This window comes from Diadema antillarum, unplaced genomic scaffold (genome assembly GCF_040938485.1).
Source record: "Diadema antillarum isolate AM-2024a unplaced genomic scaffold, OU_Dant_1.0 seq00000973_RagTag, whole genome shotgun sequence".
Lineage (NCBI taxonomy): Eukaryota > Metazoa > Echinodermata > Echinoidea > Diadematoida > Diadematidae > Diadema > Diadema antillarum.
Window position 1 is genome coordinate 1,091,825 of NW_027271815.1, and position 17,034 is coordinate 1,108,858.

Consider the following 17,034-nt stretch of genomic DNA (forward strand, 5'->3'; position numbering starts at 1 on the left):
AACACACAGACACACTTACGCACACAGGTGCAGTGCCATGGCAGGGAGAAAAATATTAGTGCGATATATCTCAAGGAAGAATAATCTAGTCTATCATCCACAAAGATCAATGTGTTATGAGAGCTCTTGAGCTTTAATCTGTTTATCATGCATATTTTGTCCACACTGCCATATTGTTTACCCAAGTTATGCTTTTGCCTGCCTCTGGAGCGGCATCTATGTTCTTGCCTGGTAGGATCCGATCACATATATATATGATCAAATTTTCACTATAGAGCCATATTATGCTATTTAGATACGACCAAAGAATCGTTATTTCCTTTGTAAAACAGATTAAAAAATGTGTATAATTCTGTGTCAACTATAATTATTATGCTAAAAACATCTGAAATGAAATTTCTGTCACAAAGCATGATACCCAGTAGAGAGGGATCGTATGTTCATAGCTCAATAGATGTCAACCTCTGTCGCAGGTAGCATTTGTGATGTGAACACTTCCACCTCTCTCTCTCTCTCTCTATATATATATATATATATATATATATATATATATATATATATATATATAATGCACGCGAGCATGTAATTATGTGTGTATGTGTGTGTGTGTTTCCGTGTGTGCGCGCACACCAGCATGCACATTCTCAGAGAGGCTAGCATGCCATGTTTCTTGGGTAATGCTTTCCAAGTTAACCAACCATTACTAGAATTATTTTCATAGACGCCTTGCTCGCCGCCTGATACAAGTCGGGGTAGACAAAAGGCGGGAGAACAATTGAAACATTCTGTTGAGCTATTGCAAGCCTGAATTATGTGCCTCCTGATTACTGGTGGATCACCGCACCTCAGCCTGTGCAAACGGCTAACAACTTTCAAAAGCATTTGCTGAGCTTTCAAGCATTCATTTGTCGAAGACATCTATAATTGCCACAATCTAAGTGTGTTCACGCTTCACCTGGTCCACATATGAGGGCAATTTAGGACGTAGCTTTAATTCCATGTTGAATTTTGTAAATCATATCTAGATCGGCAATTAAAAAACAAATGCTTACATCTCTTGTAACATACAGGATAAGCAATCAGGGTGCCAACGATTCAACAAGTGCAAAAGGGCAGATCATGACAGTCTAGACAGACTTTGCTTTTTTTCATAATAGAACAAAATTTATTCATCTTTTTCCTTTTTTTGTACGCAAGAGTTGTGAGAACTGTACATGGTTGAATCAACAAAACGAGAGAGACGCAAGTTGTTCTTATACAGTTTATACACTAAAATCTCTCTCTTCAGACAATGGTAATTGTTTCTCGACAAAAAAAAAAAAACAACAAGTATGGCATTACTTCCATGGCCTCCGGACAGGTCATGCCAATTCATACAACATGTTTTATTTACACATCATATGTAAATATACTGCCACCCTCACACCGCTAACTTTCACTATTTCTTGCCGCAAACGAATTAGCCTTCCGCGAAACACATCATCACATTTTTGCATTTCATTTTACATCTGCCGCTTACAATATTTTGCACTTACAAAATTGCCTCCACGTATGTACAGTCTCTTAAAAATATATCTCGTACGTAAAAAAATGTGTACCTTTCAGCTTTCTCCTTTCTATGTACATACGGGTTCGACTGCTGAACGATCAACAAGGAAGCTTTCTTTCTGCGCAGATGATCACACGGTAAGTCATTTCCCAACGGCTCTATACCAAAACATTCTCAATTCTGTACAATCAAATATTGCTGTTCCGAGGCTCACTTTTATCATGCCAGATGAGAAACCGCCCACTTCTTTAATTCGTGATTCATGGTAACAAACAATAAAGGAAACAAAAGGAATAGATATAAAAATGTATCATTCCAGCAAACAAAAAGAACAGAAAATAAACAGGGTATCTGCTTCATCACAACATTATCACTTTATCACAACAGTTATTCCGTCCATCGCTTAATTTTCTCTTCCGTCTGTCATTGCAAAGGCACTTCTACGTTCAGTCGTGTGTTTTTTTTTTTTCGTCAAACGTATCCTTCAAGTTTTGCCCCTTTCTTCTTGTAAACATTTCATAGAGAGTCATGCTGAAACAGCTGCCATTAACATCAAACTAGCACAAAATGAGTGCGTTCATCTACTCGCCTGTAAAGTCGCTCAAAGTACTGTCAAGGTAGAGGCGAGGGGAATTTAGTAAGGTCAGTCTACAGCTAACCGCCTTGTTTAAAAGAGATGGACACTGACAACATTACCAACATCAATAACAAGCTTGTTTCTTCCAACATTTGGAATGCATGGATCGTATTAAAAATACCGTATGTACACCTCGAACACAGATGAAGTAAGAATGTTACGGGTTGCTGTCTTCTTGAGAAACAGTAAAATGTAACGAGCACAAGACTCTCATGCTTACTTTTGGGTTGTTGCCATCCATTTCGGAGTACATCGGATGGTATGATAGTATTCTATTTCAGTACAAAAACATAAAACAATGCAATAACAAGGAGCAATGCCACTTCTTAAATGAATCATGTCCAGATTCATCAAATGATTATTTTCTTTATCATCTCAGTCGTGTGAATCGTACAAGAATAGTTTCCTCACAAACCATTGCAGGTCATTCCAACACCGTCGACAAATTAAAAAGGCGAATGAAAACACACTACTACAAGGAAAACATAAGTTCAAAAATACGTTTAACATCAGTGAACGAACACACATGACAAATGATTACAGCTTTAATCAATCTTTCACACAACAAACATTACTTAAATGGAAAGACAACTTACTGTTAAAGTTAACTCCAAAAAATGGAAGGCTTTCTATCTATCCTTCTACCCTACGAGGCACGGGAGGCTAAGTAAAGTCTCGATGGTAAAATCTCGATGGCACAGTAAAACAACTGACATTTTAGACAGACCTATAACCGTATAGTTGTGCGTTGGGTTATACGAATTAACAGTCATTTATCATCCCGATCAAAAAATGAATATCAGACAAGACACGTGTACGAATAGTGCGCACTACGAAAATATGAGATCATTTCGATAGTAGACCGACGTGCCTGGTGTACGACAAATCGTTTTGCCAAATCCACTCAACAATACACACGTCCCATCCATGAATACGCTTGCATAAAAACTACCTCTGCCGTTCACGTGTCTATCTTTCCATGCCTCCACAGTACGGGCATTGGAACCGCGAGACTGAACCAAAAGACATAGCAAACCAGACAGTCTCGAGAAAAAGTTCGGACCCTTCTTTGTAACATTTTAACAACTCGAGGGAACCCATTCCCACATCCCTAATATGCCAGAGCTCGCTCCATGCAAGAATGCATACGTCAGGGGGAACGACTCAAGCTAGCCTTCTTTACAGTCGATAATGCTTCATTCTAGCTCCCTCTTTCTGCATTACGTTCTTCATCTTTCAACCGATCATCCCCAAAATGTTCGGTCTTCGCTTTTCAGAGCCATTTTTACTTTTCTCTGTCTTTTTTTGACAAGTTCTAGAAGAAAGTGTGCCGAGAAAGGGTTCAAGATGAGGATGCAGTACATTTCTCGACGAACTAGCTCTTTAAAAGTAAAACTGTTGCAGTTTTCTGCCTGTTATCCACAATGCAGTCGCGCACGTATTTCCGTGAACAATCAGATCACGAACCTCATCAGGTTTTAGGTAGATCATCAGACGCTTTACGCCATTGTCTCAGCGGGACTACGAACTGCACCAACCGCTACTGTGCCCCGATACGGACGAAGGCGACTCGCATTCCCGAAAGAATCCCGCCGGTGTGTTGCCTTCCCTGATAGCAACTGTCACATTCCCGACTGTGACGTCAGTCACGGTCACGTGCAGGTTTTCCTCTACCGAACTGCGGTACTTTCGCAGCAGAGCAAACTTGCCCTGCTTCAGGCTGCCTACTGGTGGCGTGGGGGACGCCATCATATTGCGAGCGCCCTCGTCGCTGGGTGTGGTAGGGAGTGACGCCGACGTCGGAGTGGCGGCACAGGGCGACGGCAGGCTGCCGGCGAGTGGTGAATTGGCGTCGCGACAGTTGCCAAACTTTGGCTCGCTCTGAATACTCTCGTTCTGGTGATCTCTGAGGAACAGCGACTTTGGTTTCTTCAGGATCCTCAAATCGTGCTCGCGGTTGGACATCAGCGGGTAGTTCCCATTGCTGTCCTTCACTTGAGTCTTCTCTACTACTGCGGGAGCGCTGGACATGCGTGTTGGGTTCGGTCCATTGTCCGGCAGCGCCTTGGTAAAGTCCTGCTCCTCTATAGTTTTCGCTTTGGTCACAGCTTGTTCCTGGTTCTGGATCTGCGTGAGTTCCGTCAAGAGACGATCCTTGTGTGCCTTGGCCACCAGGTCGTTGCTACTCGTTTTTCTCCACGACTTCAGCTCCTGCACAGGAAGAAAGAAGAAGAAGGAACAAACGAATAAACTCAAGAGTCAACACACGAGTTAGGAACAGTAGGCCTACTTGACTCTGTGAATGAAAGCAAATGTGTCGGATCAAAGGAACATTCAGAGGGTGCAGATCATGCATTTTATGTGGGTTTGATTTATTATGCAAGCCTCGTGATTTTCTTCGGTAGGGTAACAGAAAAGAATTGATTGTATACGCGTACGAAGCACAAACCTGCGCTCTGAGGTAAACACAATTGGGGGGGGGGGGGAGGGAGAGGTCCGTGCTATTCACATAATATTCACATAGTACAATGGCGGTGATTATACAACAGAGGATCATAAAGATGATATCAAAGTAATATGACTACGCATTCACAAGGACGCCATGGTTTCCATGTGATGTTAGGTTTTTTTCACTTTCTCTGACGTAAAGGTTGAAGTGTTTGATAAACTGGACAACGGACAACGGAGACGTCATCACATATCGGTAGACAATATGGCTAATCAAAGTTAAGACCATGCGTGGTCCCGGAGTATTCATAACTCGTTAATGAATTTGGAAAATAGCCACGGAGGAGAGCCAAGCAAGCATTGTCAGCTATTGAAGACAGAATCCTATGGAACCTCATACAATACGTAAAGCTCGAACGACAAAACAGAACTTAGAACCACGGAAGTTACGATGCAGCGTGTTATGGTATTTTAATGTTCATCAACTTGCCAGTCTTGTTCAAGAATGTAACCATCCAGAGATGTACATGTTTGTACTCAATCAAAGACGTATTCTGTCGTGAATGTTTAGGCACAAGTCCTAATAATTTGAAACAGTCGTAGACCTCTCTACATTCAGTAGAAATTGGCACACGAAATATCGACGCATTTTAAAGCACAATTTTCCAAGCGTCGGATGAGAAATTTGGACACACTGCTGGATATACTCTCATGCAGTTCAGAAGTGACATTGGACTGGAAGCACTATCACCATACAAAATAGTATAAAAAAAATAAAGGCTAGTAAATGAACCTATATCTGATGGTATGTAGGCTACATGCGTTACCATCAAAATAGTGAGAAAAAAAAATACGGCAATAGATATAAAACGTGACCTTTAGGATTACTGCCATTTTACAGCTTTACCAGAAAGAGAGTCCAAGTAGTATGAATTGGAAACGACAACAATTTTGTTTAAACGATATTCACACCACGTGCCCTATACGTACTGCCTGCAAGTCTAAGTTTGCACAACATGGGCCGTTACCGCTTTTAAGATGTACAAAAATGATATGAATTGTAATAAACACCGATTAGAAAACAGAAATAATTTCAATAGGTCGGACTGAAATAGAACAGCCGATATTCTTTGAGACGTGTGAAGTGTTAAACAGAGCGTGAACACGCGGCTGAACACCGTCCTTTACCCTCTTGTGTGCTCAGAGTGCTGATTGGCACATAAAACCCCATCACGTTGTACCCACTGTCCAAAGTCCCTGGCACATAAAGGGTTAAATAACAGACTGTCAGTCATGCAACCTGTGGGAGTTTCTTTCTCATTTCGGGCGCAGCCGCACTGGTATTTTGAAGTCATTGAACCTTCTACATACTCTGTCGGGTGCGATAGAGGTGAGGCGGCATAGTGGATCATTCAGGGCGCTGTGCGAGTTGAGAGCAAGCGTAGAGGACAGAGTCCTCGTTTACAATTTGTGGGATCATTATCAAGTCGTTATCATGTCCCGACATGTGAGTGAGAGAGAAGGATGCAACTCTGTCACGTGGATTGTTACGTTAATAAAGGACACGGAGCCAACCAATTACCAAACGGCGCCATCTAGTGGACGAATATTGCCAATTTGTCCCAATCCATCCATTTCGCAGCGGTTTTTGTCAATGTCGTTGTCCTCACGTATCTCTATCTCTTTGTACACTGGAAATCTCTTTTTTTTTTGGTCCCCCCTCTCTCTGCACACTTGAAGTTTATTTTTCCCTCCCCTTCTTTTTTGATCTCCCCCCCCCTTCCCTCTATTAGTTTTTTTTTTCTTTACAATTCAACAACCCGAAGTGGAATAGACTGGCATTCACAAACATCTCGACAAGAACTATTGACACATTCAGATGTACACAATGATAAGGCTTGAAGGTTAGTCAGCCTCGTGGAGAACTTTCCTTACTCAGCCCCAGCATCTCTGCTCCCCCAATCCCAGCAAAAAACAAACAAACAAGCAAGCAAACAAACAAACAAATCAATAAACAAACAAAATATTGGCATTAAATGGAGTTATAATCGCAAGCAATGCCTGATTTTGATGAGTTTAGAGAGATAGGGAGGAAAACACAGATTAAAAATCTCAGCAATAGTGGACTGACAAGTCTCTTGCAGAAACACGACCACTACAGTTGCTGAAACCAGGTCTTTCTTCTTCCTCTGAAAGGCTAAAATTGGAATAGCATTCAAGCAGCAGAGTTAACATTTTCTACTCTACACAGCTTTTTCTTGATCGGTCGAGTGTCATCAATAGGCATGATGTAAGGTTGTTTATGTTTTGTCGGGCGTAGTGGCAGTGGCGAGGTGTACGATTGGGAATGTCGTTGCTGTTGTTTTTTCTCTTGTTTTCACGGCTCGCTTGCACAGTTCTGTTTCGACCCGCCCGAATAATGTCAATATTTTCTCTTGATTCACACACCTGATGCAAAGTCAACACGAGTACCTCGCAAGCATCAGGCTAAAATGCGGCAAACTCGGCTTTTTCCCCTCTCTCTGTGCTTGTTTGAGAAATGGGTTGACACACGTGATGTGACAATTGCAACATTGAAGCCATTGAGCGTGGTTGAAGTGGGTGTCGAGTAAACATTTTTCATTTTCTTTTTCTTTTTTCATTTTTCTTTTTCTTTTTTAAAGGGGTAATTGATGCGATACCGAATTGTGTCACGCCCGAAAGCGGAGAGAACACCTTTGTACACATCTGAGAGATAACATCACAATATTCAGCAATTCATTGCTGAATGTGCCGTCATTGAATTTCACACAATCAAACAAGACAGCAACAATGAAATATGTGATTCATGAGAAAATCTCGACAAGATTATCTCGGTCAAATTCACCCCCATTTCCGCATGCGGCAGCTCCAATGAAATCACCACTATATACCACTAGTAAAGAGTGGGTTACTTGTAATCATCACGGAACATAACAATATAATCGCATCCAACCTGTGTTCAAACGTTTTCTGCCAGGACTCGCAGGAGAAAAATTCCCATATTTTGTTAAAGCTGTTGTCGAACCAAATCACTGCGCCTCACTTCACGCGCTCATTACCTCTGACAGTACCATTGACAACTACAGTATACTGTATGAGATGTCAGTGCTATGACTGCTATTTGGTCCGGAGAAGGTCAACGTGGCAAGTATATTGTCGCTCCTGACATTCTTTATAATCTCTAAAATTATTCAATTTGTCTTCCAGTCACAAAAATGCTCTGACGAGATCAGTATACGACAGGAAGTTATACAGTGTATGTGTTAACTGTGGCAGCATTTTCTTTGTAAGAATGAAACCCCACATGAATCCTTTTCATATCGAACTAGAATTCACTAAAAGACAAAACAAGAACAGAATCTCTCAAAGAGTCTCGTTAAACGAGCAAGGGAAATATCCCCTTAATGAGCAATAAGAGTCTTCAAAACTGCAACCTCGTAATTCTGATCGCGCAGAACTGTATAAAGAGACACTTGACAATTTGAAGTGTTTTGTAACTTAAATCGAGACATCCTCAATGTCATATCATTCTCTGTTACATAGCCAGCGCAAGAAGAATAGACTAACTGAGAAAAAAAAATGCAATTCCGTGTTGCTCTTAAAAAGACAAGGAACAGATTCATTCAAGTCCATTCCCTCGCAAACCCGCCCCTTCCCGACCGAATGAAGTGTCACTCCAGCTAACATGGCTGACGACACTCAATATCTTGCGAGCGGGATAAAATGAGACTTTGTAATTGCTTCTGTCGATGGCACACGCTGCTCATCCGGCGAAATGACCGTTTCCCGCGGGTTCAGACGGCCGCTTGATTCACACTGTCATCTCTTGCCTATCGTCAACAACCAACACCTACAGCATACTACTCAGGGTGGTGGGCCGGTCTCATCTTCCAGCTATACTTCAACTATTTCAACTACTACTACTACTGCTGCTGCTACTACTACTGGTTGAAATAACAACAGTAATGACAGAAAATAATGATGTTAACAGTGATTATAGTTAAAGGGATGGTATAGCTATGGTTGGGATTGGGATTCAGGTTTGAACTTTTTGTGAGACAATAGAAACAGTGCATGTATATGAAATATTACACAGCATACAATTTTAAGAGGAATTCAAAGTGTTTTATGATGAAAATTGGTTTTGAAATGGTCGAGATATTCAAAAAGAAAGAGGTTCTAGTAAAATGTGCATGGGACCCCTATTTTGATAGGACCACTTTGTTTTACTTTGTTTTAGGATATCTAAGCCATTTCAAAACCGATTTTCATCAACTAAACTTTCGACTCCTCTTTCAGGCTTAGAATATTGTATGCTCTTTTATATTTCAGAAGAGGTTTCCAATAATCTCACAAGAAGTCAAACTCTGAATCCCCTACATCAACCAAAACTACACCATCCCTTTAAAGTGGGGGTGAGAAGGACATTTAAAATGTCACAATCTCTGCCCTATAAAGGATAATGTTTACTCTCTATTGCTCTCTATGCATGGTGTACGGTATTGGGACCCTGTCGAGGGTGTTTCCTTTTGGTTCATTTAGAATTCAATAGATCTTCTCCGTACAATAATCATCTGGGGTGAAAGCTGCCTCCCAAACATCTCTGATAAACAATTACTATCGCAGTTATAACTACTAGTACTACATATGGAATATAATTATATGCATATGATATCCTCTAAACAAACAAACAAACAAACAAACAAACAAACAAACAAACAAACAAACAAACACACAAAACCCCCCCCCCCCCCACACACACAGCAAAAAAAAAAAAAGTTTGGCAAAAACGCATGAAATGATGGTATGAATTACCACGGATCCAGGGTGTTTATGGCCGCATACAGGAAGCTAAATCTCCAAGGGTTTCCGTCCAACGTTTATCATAGCTTTAGGTCAAAGTCTTTTTCCTATAGATCCATGAGTATGTGGTCGCGTTATTGCAGTTGGAGGCATTATTGGTAATGTTGTAATGGAAAGTGCTTGAATCACTTTACATCCTGTTATACATGCAGGGATCTATATCGCTATTATCTATTTCTTTCAGTTTATTCAGGGAGGTGGGAAGAGATCTCTTTCTACTTCCCTGGTTTAATATTTGAACCCCTAATTGTTCTCAAGCTAGTCGATAGGAAAAAAAAACCAACAACCTTGCATTTTTCCTTCAAACTATCACACATGGATTTCCATGTAGCAGGGTTAAAAATTCAGTTTCACATTTTGATGACATTTTCTTTTTCTTCAGATACTTTAACTTTATGACACAGCCACAGAACGGAAGAAAATCCCAACGGAACCATGTGAGTGATGTAGCGCTTATTCAGGATGTGCTATCATGTAATAGCTGACGACATTGGAGGAGAGAGAGAGAGATCAAGCCATATAAAGTGCTTTAGTATGCGCGTTTTTTGATTGCATATACCAAAGAGGTATCACCATGACCACCAAAGAGGTATCACCATGACCACCAAAGAGGTATCACCATAACCAAGTATGACCATATAACATCCTTGCATATAATCATGATAATATACAGAATGTCTGAATCAATCTAAGAGGATGTTTTTCGTGGATGGGGACCGGCATGGGGATCGGAATAACAGTGTATGAAGAGATCATTGGAAACCAAAAGAGAGAGAGAGAAAGAAAAAATGATAAAAATGAGGAATTCGTTTTTAATGATGCATGGCACAATTCGCGATTTAATATGTATGAATAATGTGAATGATCACGAATTACTGAATAAGATTATCCCACACACACACAAACAAAGCTTGCACAGGCCGTTCCAAAAGTCTCCATCTAGTATGTGACATTATTATCTATCTATCTATCTATCTATCTATCTATCTATCTATCTATCTATCTATCTATCTATCTATCTATCTATCGTATATATACACATATACACACACAATGTATACCATATAATTTGTAATTACATGTAGTGTCACCAAGTGACTTCGTCACGATCTAATCCCATCGCCTTGGTGACAAGGTATTTTTCGCGATGCCAAAGGGTGAGTGTATATAATCATGCCATTGGCCTTGTCGACATCGCCGGCAGAACATCACCCATACCATCGTCATCTCGTCCAGACTCAATTGAGTCTGAATTGCTTGAGAGCGACAGAGGAAGAGGATGGAGAAGGAGAGGGAGAGAGCGGACGAGAAGGGAAGGAAAGACGAAGAAGAGAATGCTATTGAAGGCTAAGGTGTGTGGCGCGTATTAGAAAGAGCCCGTCTGGAAATGTCACGAACGATCGCTGGTATAGGAGCTCGCGAGATAAATACCCGACACATTAGCGTCCACCTCGGGTGAGTTCTAATATCGTTAAAGGTCGACATCACTCACAATATCCTGCAGTCACGGATCGAGACGTTTCGAGACGTCGTCGTCCTTTTCTCCAAGCCAAAAGCAGTGTGTATTGTACAGTATGTTCATGTAAACGGGACGAGATGGAGTTGGTTTATTAGAACTGAAAAATCCTTACGACCTTTAATGACTATACTACTCGTGTAGGGGCATAAATCGTATCATGCACATCTTCACAACATCTTTTATGTGCATATTCAACCATTATGATAATCATATATCTTGTAACTTTTCAGACATAATCCGGCCATTTCCCCTTGGAACTGATAATTCCTTCCACACAGCGCATATCCAAAGCCATCAAAAAAAAAAAAAAAAAAAAACTATTGTGAATGGGATGCGGCATTATTTCATGAGGTGAAATATCGTTGAATCAAGCTCAAGGGCGAGATACAAACGACAGGCTGTTACATTGTTGATTTCATTCTAATCAATAAATCTTAAGATTCGGGCCTTGTCTCCATAGTCGCATCATTTCTGACAAGAATTTCGGCCAAATGATACCATCAACAACATACACACACACACACACACAACACACACACACATACACACAAAAAAAAAAATCCAGTGTTCTTGCATAATCATAACAGTGGTGATTAGACGAAAATATGCAGATATTAAATTATACAATTCGTAGTCAGATTGACTATAGGAATGCTAGAAGCATCCTCCAATGCCAGCGCATCAAGAAGACACTTATGTATAGTTAAATTCTAATGAAATCTTCCCAGGACGTTCGTGTGTATCATGTCTTTCGTTCAGTCACTTCAGAACAGGCCTATGTATACCTTATTATCTCCATTGATACTATATAGAAATGCGTGACTCCGGCTCTAATAAATCATTCAGTAGAGAGCCAAAGATGATGATGATGATGATGATGATGATGATGATGATGATGGTGATGATGATGATGATGATGATGATTATTGTTATTATTATTATTTATTCGACCAGGTAAAGAATATAGGATATATATCATAAACATTACAAACATGAAACAAAAACCACATCGCCACATCAGAGAGAGAATTTAAGTTTAAAATATGTAAAATCACTTTCACTTGCTAATTGTTGTTATCCAGTCCCGAAAAAAAAACCCAGTTTTCGTAAGAGGTAAAATGCTATTTATACTTAATAAGGGGTAAAGCGTGTCTCTTATATCGGATGTAGAGCACCCTGATGTCACTCAGCATATTGTCGATGACATTTTATGTGGAAATTGGGGGGCCTCAGCAACGAACGTACCTTCCTCTCAAACGCAAAAGAAATTAAAAAAAGCAAAACAAAAACAATATGAGGAACGTGCCAACTAACTCGTTCCGATAAACATTTGAAGAGGTAGAGGAGGATATTATGTTGGACGGACGTTTCATTATCTTTGTTATCTTGGCTACGTGTACAGTATTGAGGCGGGAATGACATGTGCTATACATGACCACGGGCTCCCGACGCTTTCCATACTTCTTTCGAAGGCTTGGAGAATTTGCAAAGAGATATCATCATAAAATGAGATTTCCCGTTCTTTTTCCACCTCCCTGGTTATTGCGGATATATAAATGTCCGACTACTCGACGGAATGCCAAATGATTTATTCATTAGATATTTTGCTGAGATACACATAAGGTATTCATTCAAAAATACACATTAACATCACTTCTCATGTATCGCACCATCAATTGATATTCACTATAGCATCTGGATAATAACAATATGCATCTGGATAATAACAATATGCATCTGAGATGAAAGTTTTTGGCGATAGAGTAACATAATAGGAAGAAGTAAAGGAAGAGAGGAAAATAAAAAAGGAGAAGCGTTTTGCAGAAATGAATCTAAAACTGATTCATTACAAAATGCAAAACAAATCAATACCACGAAACCCTCTGATGAAAATGCACGACAAGCATACATGTACGCCTTAGCAGGCCTTTCGAATACTTCATATGCATATCTGTTTCGCTCCAAGTGACATCATACCTGTATCAAGTTCTCAAACGCATTTCAACCATTTGACTACAATGTTTATCATCATTGTGTGAACCTTGGTTTTTTTCTCTTTCCGCGTCCATGACAAATATTTTCTCATTGCCATATTATTTTCTCGTTCACATACATTTTCGCATCGACTTCTTAGCGCCTTGCCTTAATTGGATATAAAATCTGAAATAGAATTTGAGACGACTTTCTCCTTGGACGCAAGTATACGCTCCCCAGTGACTTTAAGGGGTAAAGACAAGACATAATCTGAAGGTATACATAGCAACCTTCTCCTAGATTGCTACCTTTAAGGCTGAGAACGACTCATCTTCGTTCTACACGTAATGAGTCTACCGTATGCCCCTACGTGTACTCAGCGCCTACTCTTAGTCTTTGGTTGCAGCCACTTATAAATAATCATGTCGTTATGTCGACCCGTGAAGACTTCCTCAAATCGGATGAGTATGACGATAAGAGATATCAAATATCGGGACATAGTCATTAATGTACCAGCTGACTTACGTTACCCACTGCAAGGGTTTCTTTCGAGGGATTGATGCGTAGGGAGATGGGTCGGATTTGAGCGGGCTCCGCAGATGAAGTCGAGGGATGCAGACTATGCTGTTTTTTAATCTCGAACTTGGCGGCCTAGGTTAGAATTAATCAATGCCGTATTGATATCGGAGCTCTCTTCGCGGGCGGTGAGAAAGGATTTTATTCCATCGACGACGTTGAACTGCGCGCTTAGCACATTTTATTGTTTGTTAAAGTAGGTTAGGAGACGAACGAGAGAAATGGATCAAGTCAATGAAGCCTTCTGCAATTAACGCCTGACAGTACGTTAATTGCTTATCCACGCTGGAAGGCAGTACCGTCAGACTAAACTGTTGGGACGGAAGACATAGTAGTAATAAAAAGCAGTATTTCAATCCGCATTTAAATTTATGAGTAGGCCCTACAGCTGGATGCAAATTTACCGTATCAATACGATATTATAGCACATACACACGTCACTGATACGATGCAAATATACACGTAATAATTATGAGCACGCACACACACAGTAATACAAGTCTACAGCGTAAAACTTACGCGTCTATTCCTCCAATGTGTGTGTGTGTGTGTGTGTGTGTGTGTGTGTGTGATAATTGTTCATGAAAATGTAATTTTTGTTATGTCATTATGTACAGCAATAGCAAATTTGCTATTATGATCACAAATGTATATTTTCGTCATTTCAGTTGTAGCAAATGAAAATTGTTATTTTTTTTTTCTATTACTTTGAATGGAACAGAATAAACATCGTTGAAAAACAAAAAAAAAGTATGTGTGTCTGTGTCTGTGTGTCTGTGTCTGTACACGTCAAACATAGATGTTTGACGACGATCGTTTTCACTATCCCCGATAATTTCCTTTACTTCAATTGGCATTTAAAGGGGAAGGCTAGTAACTGATCAGTGGGAATCAGTGGAAATGCTGGGAGATGATTGTTCCAATCCTTATGAGATTCATTCAAGAGTTCATTGTATATCTGTTGTTGTGTGAAAATGATTTGCTTCAGAACGGTCTCATATTCAAGTAACGTGCAGATTAATGCTCCGTCACTGACCAGGGACGCTAACCTGGAAGCATTAAACTGCACATTACTTGAATATGAGACCATTCTGAAGCAAATCATTTTCACACAACAATAGATATACAATGAACTCTTGAATGAATCCCATAAGGATTGGAACAATCATCTCCCAGCATTTCCACCGATTCCCACTGATCAGTTACTAGCCTTTCCCTTTAACTAATCGGTGCTTGATCTACGCTCATCCTATGCACCACCCTGCAAACAAACACAATGAGGTTTGTCATGGCTCACTTCTCCATAATCGCCATCGGCCGGTCTCACTCTGTGACCAATTGCGATCCTAAAATTTTCGTTCGCATTTCTTGTTTGTTCAGCACGATCCTGGTGATCACAGATAATACAAGAGTTTTCTTTTAGCATGTTTAGATTACTAACTTGATGAAAATTTAACGTCTCTGTATCGAATCCGAGGCTACATCTCCATGCCGAGGAAACGCGACAGTGACGTCATAACGTAGTACGAGTAGAAGTCAATATTTTGATGAGACAGAGGGCATAGCTAGGTAGGTTTCTACGAATCATTTCGCCACATTTACATTGTTCAGGCCCTATAATAGCTATTACTCGTCTTATCATTACACACACGGGAAGGCCTATAGTTATAAAGTGTACAAGGAAAAAGGAAAGAAAAAGTGTAGCAATATTAGTAACGTTCAGACGACAAGCCCTAACCTCGAGGATAGGGCTTGTCGTCTGAACGTAACTATTATATGGTATAGTGCGGCGACAGGAATAGAAGAGGGAAGGGAAAAATAAACAAGTAGGAGGAGGAGGGGGGACAAGAAAAAAAAAACAAGAGGAAGAAGAAGATGCAAGAGGAAAAAATAGAGGAAGGACAAGGAGAATAAGAAGAAGACGAAGGAGAATTTGTGTTTTTAATTATTCTTTGAATAATGATGGAGGAAATGAGATTGTAAATGGAGCAAACGTACAATTCATTTTTTTTTTCTGAAGTGAGAAAAGAAGAGAAAAAGGAAGAAAAGGAAACGCAAAGATTGCGATTAAAGAATAGAGGAAAATACATCTGGTATTGATCACAGATATCTTGTACATAGCGATTCTTCCTTCGAACGTTTACAGTATTCAACCAATGCTTGGCGATCAGGAAACAACAACAGCAGCAACAAAATTTACTCTGTTATGCAGGTAATGTAATATATTCTGAAAACACCAGCAAACCAGAAAATGAATTTCAAACATCTTATTAAATTGGAGTTGCTGAATTCACATTCGAATGCATTTCCGAGTGCTCCAAGGACCCTTGAAATAATTGCCCTGATAAACGGAATACACGCTGCCTTTTGCGTCTCTGGCACCTCCGTGAGATGGTGCCTATAGTTGACATTCCCTACATGTAAGACCAGCAGGGATGTCGACACACAAGCATTTTAAAGGGCAGCCGTTAACGTTCATTATCATAGTAAACGCTAGCAAACGGAACGACTGTTAAATTATCAGAATGTGATAGGAAAGAATGTTTTAATGGAATTCTTCGTTTCATCCGTTTTCACGAAACAGGAAGGACGGACGCAATCGCATACTCTAATTAATGGACAATGACGTCATGGCACCACAATCATTAGTATACAGTAAGCTTTTATATAAAAAACACAAATTTGACGACTAAAACATAACCTTTGGGTACGTGTAAGTCCTAATTGCTGTAATTGTCTGGGGAAATTCTAGTGTAAAGGAATACAGTATGCCCAAGGTCAGTTAATGAGAGTATCAGTGAAGATTGTTCAGCACGGCGATGACACCATCAGCTCATCTCACTAATATTGCTAACATGACTGTCACCAATGACATCATTCAGCGAGAACACATCGGGAAAACAACTATCAAATTCCTTACACATTCCTAGATTTTGATCCTTTTTTTAAAGGTACATTCCCGGGTTCTATATGTTTGCTTTTTACTCAAATTATTGGAATCACCCTAAACATGAACTGCTACAGTTTGAAGTTTGTTTTTAACCCTTTTTATGCCAGTAAGTCAAAATAATGTGCACAAATTCCACCTACATACATACATAGAGAGGAACTTAATTTGGCATGCTGAGGGTTAAGGTCGGAAACAAACGAATCCATGGGGTGGGTGAATACAGTGAGTGAATGTACGTAACCTGCTCAGACACGCAAATAACCAACACAAGGCTCGCCGAGGCCAGTGCAGACGTGATCCGGAGCGCGCACGTATTCCGGAGGCCCCCAGATGCTTCATGTTTGAATAATGACCAAATCACACGAAGTTATTCATCTGCATCGTCTTCCATCAGAGGCGGAAGGCGAAAGGGGGAGGGGGGGGGGGGGAGGAGGGGGATAAGGAAAATGATGTCGAACCAAGCAGACAATCTAATCTGATATTATTATTTTTGTGTC

At 40.2% G+C, this 17,034-nt stretch overlaps 1 protein-coding gene across 1 annotated transcript in view; it reads right to left on the minus strand.

Moving 5' to 3' along the window:
* Positions 1–1,195: 1,195 nt before the first annotated feature.
* LOC139742010 (chromobox protein homolog 7-like) overlaps positions 1,196–17,034 on the minus strand; it is a 73,116-nt gene continuing 57,277 nt past the window's right edge. Inside the window, exon 5 of the mRNA XM_071652573.1 lies at positions 1,196–4,397. Within this exon, the coding sequence (XP_071508674.1) occupies positions 3,708–4,397 (690 nt within the window). The 3' untranslated portion in view covers positions 1,196–3,707. The remainder of the gene's footprint in view (positions 4,398–17,034) is intronic.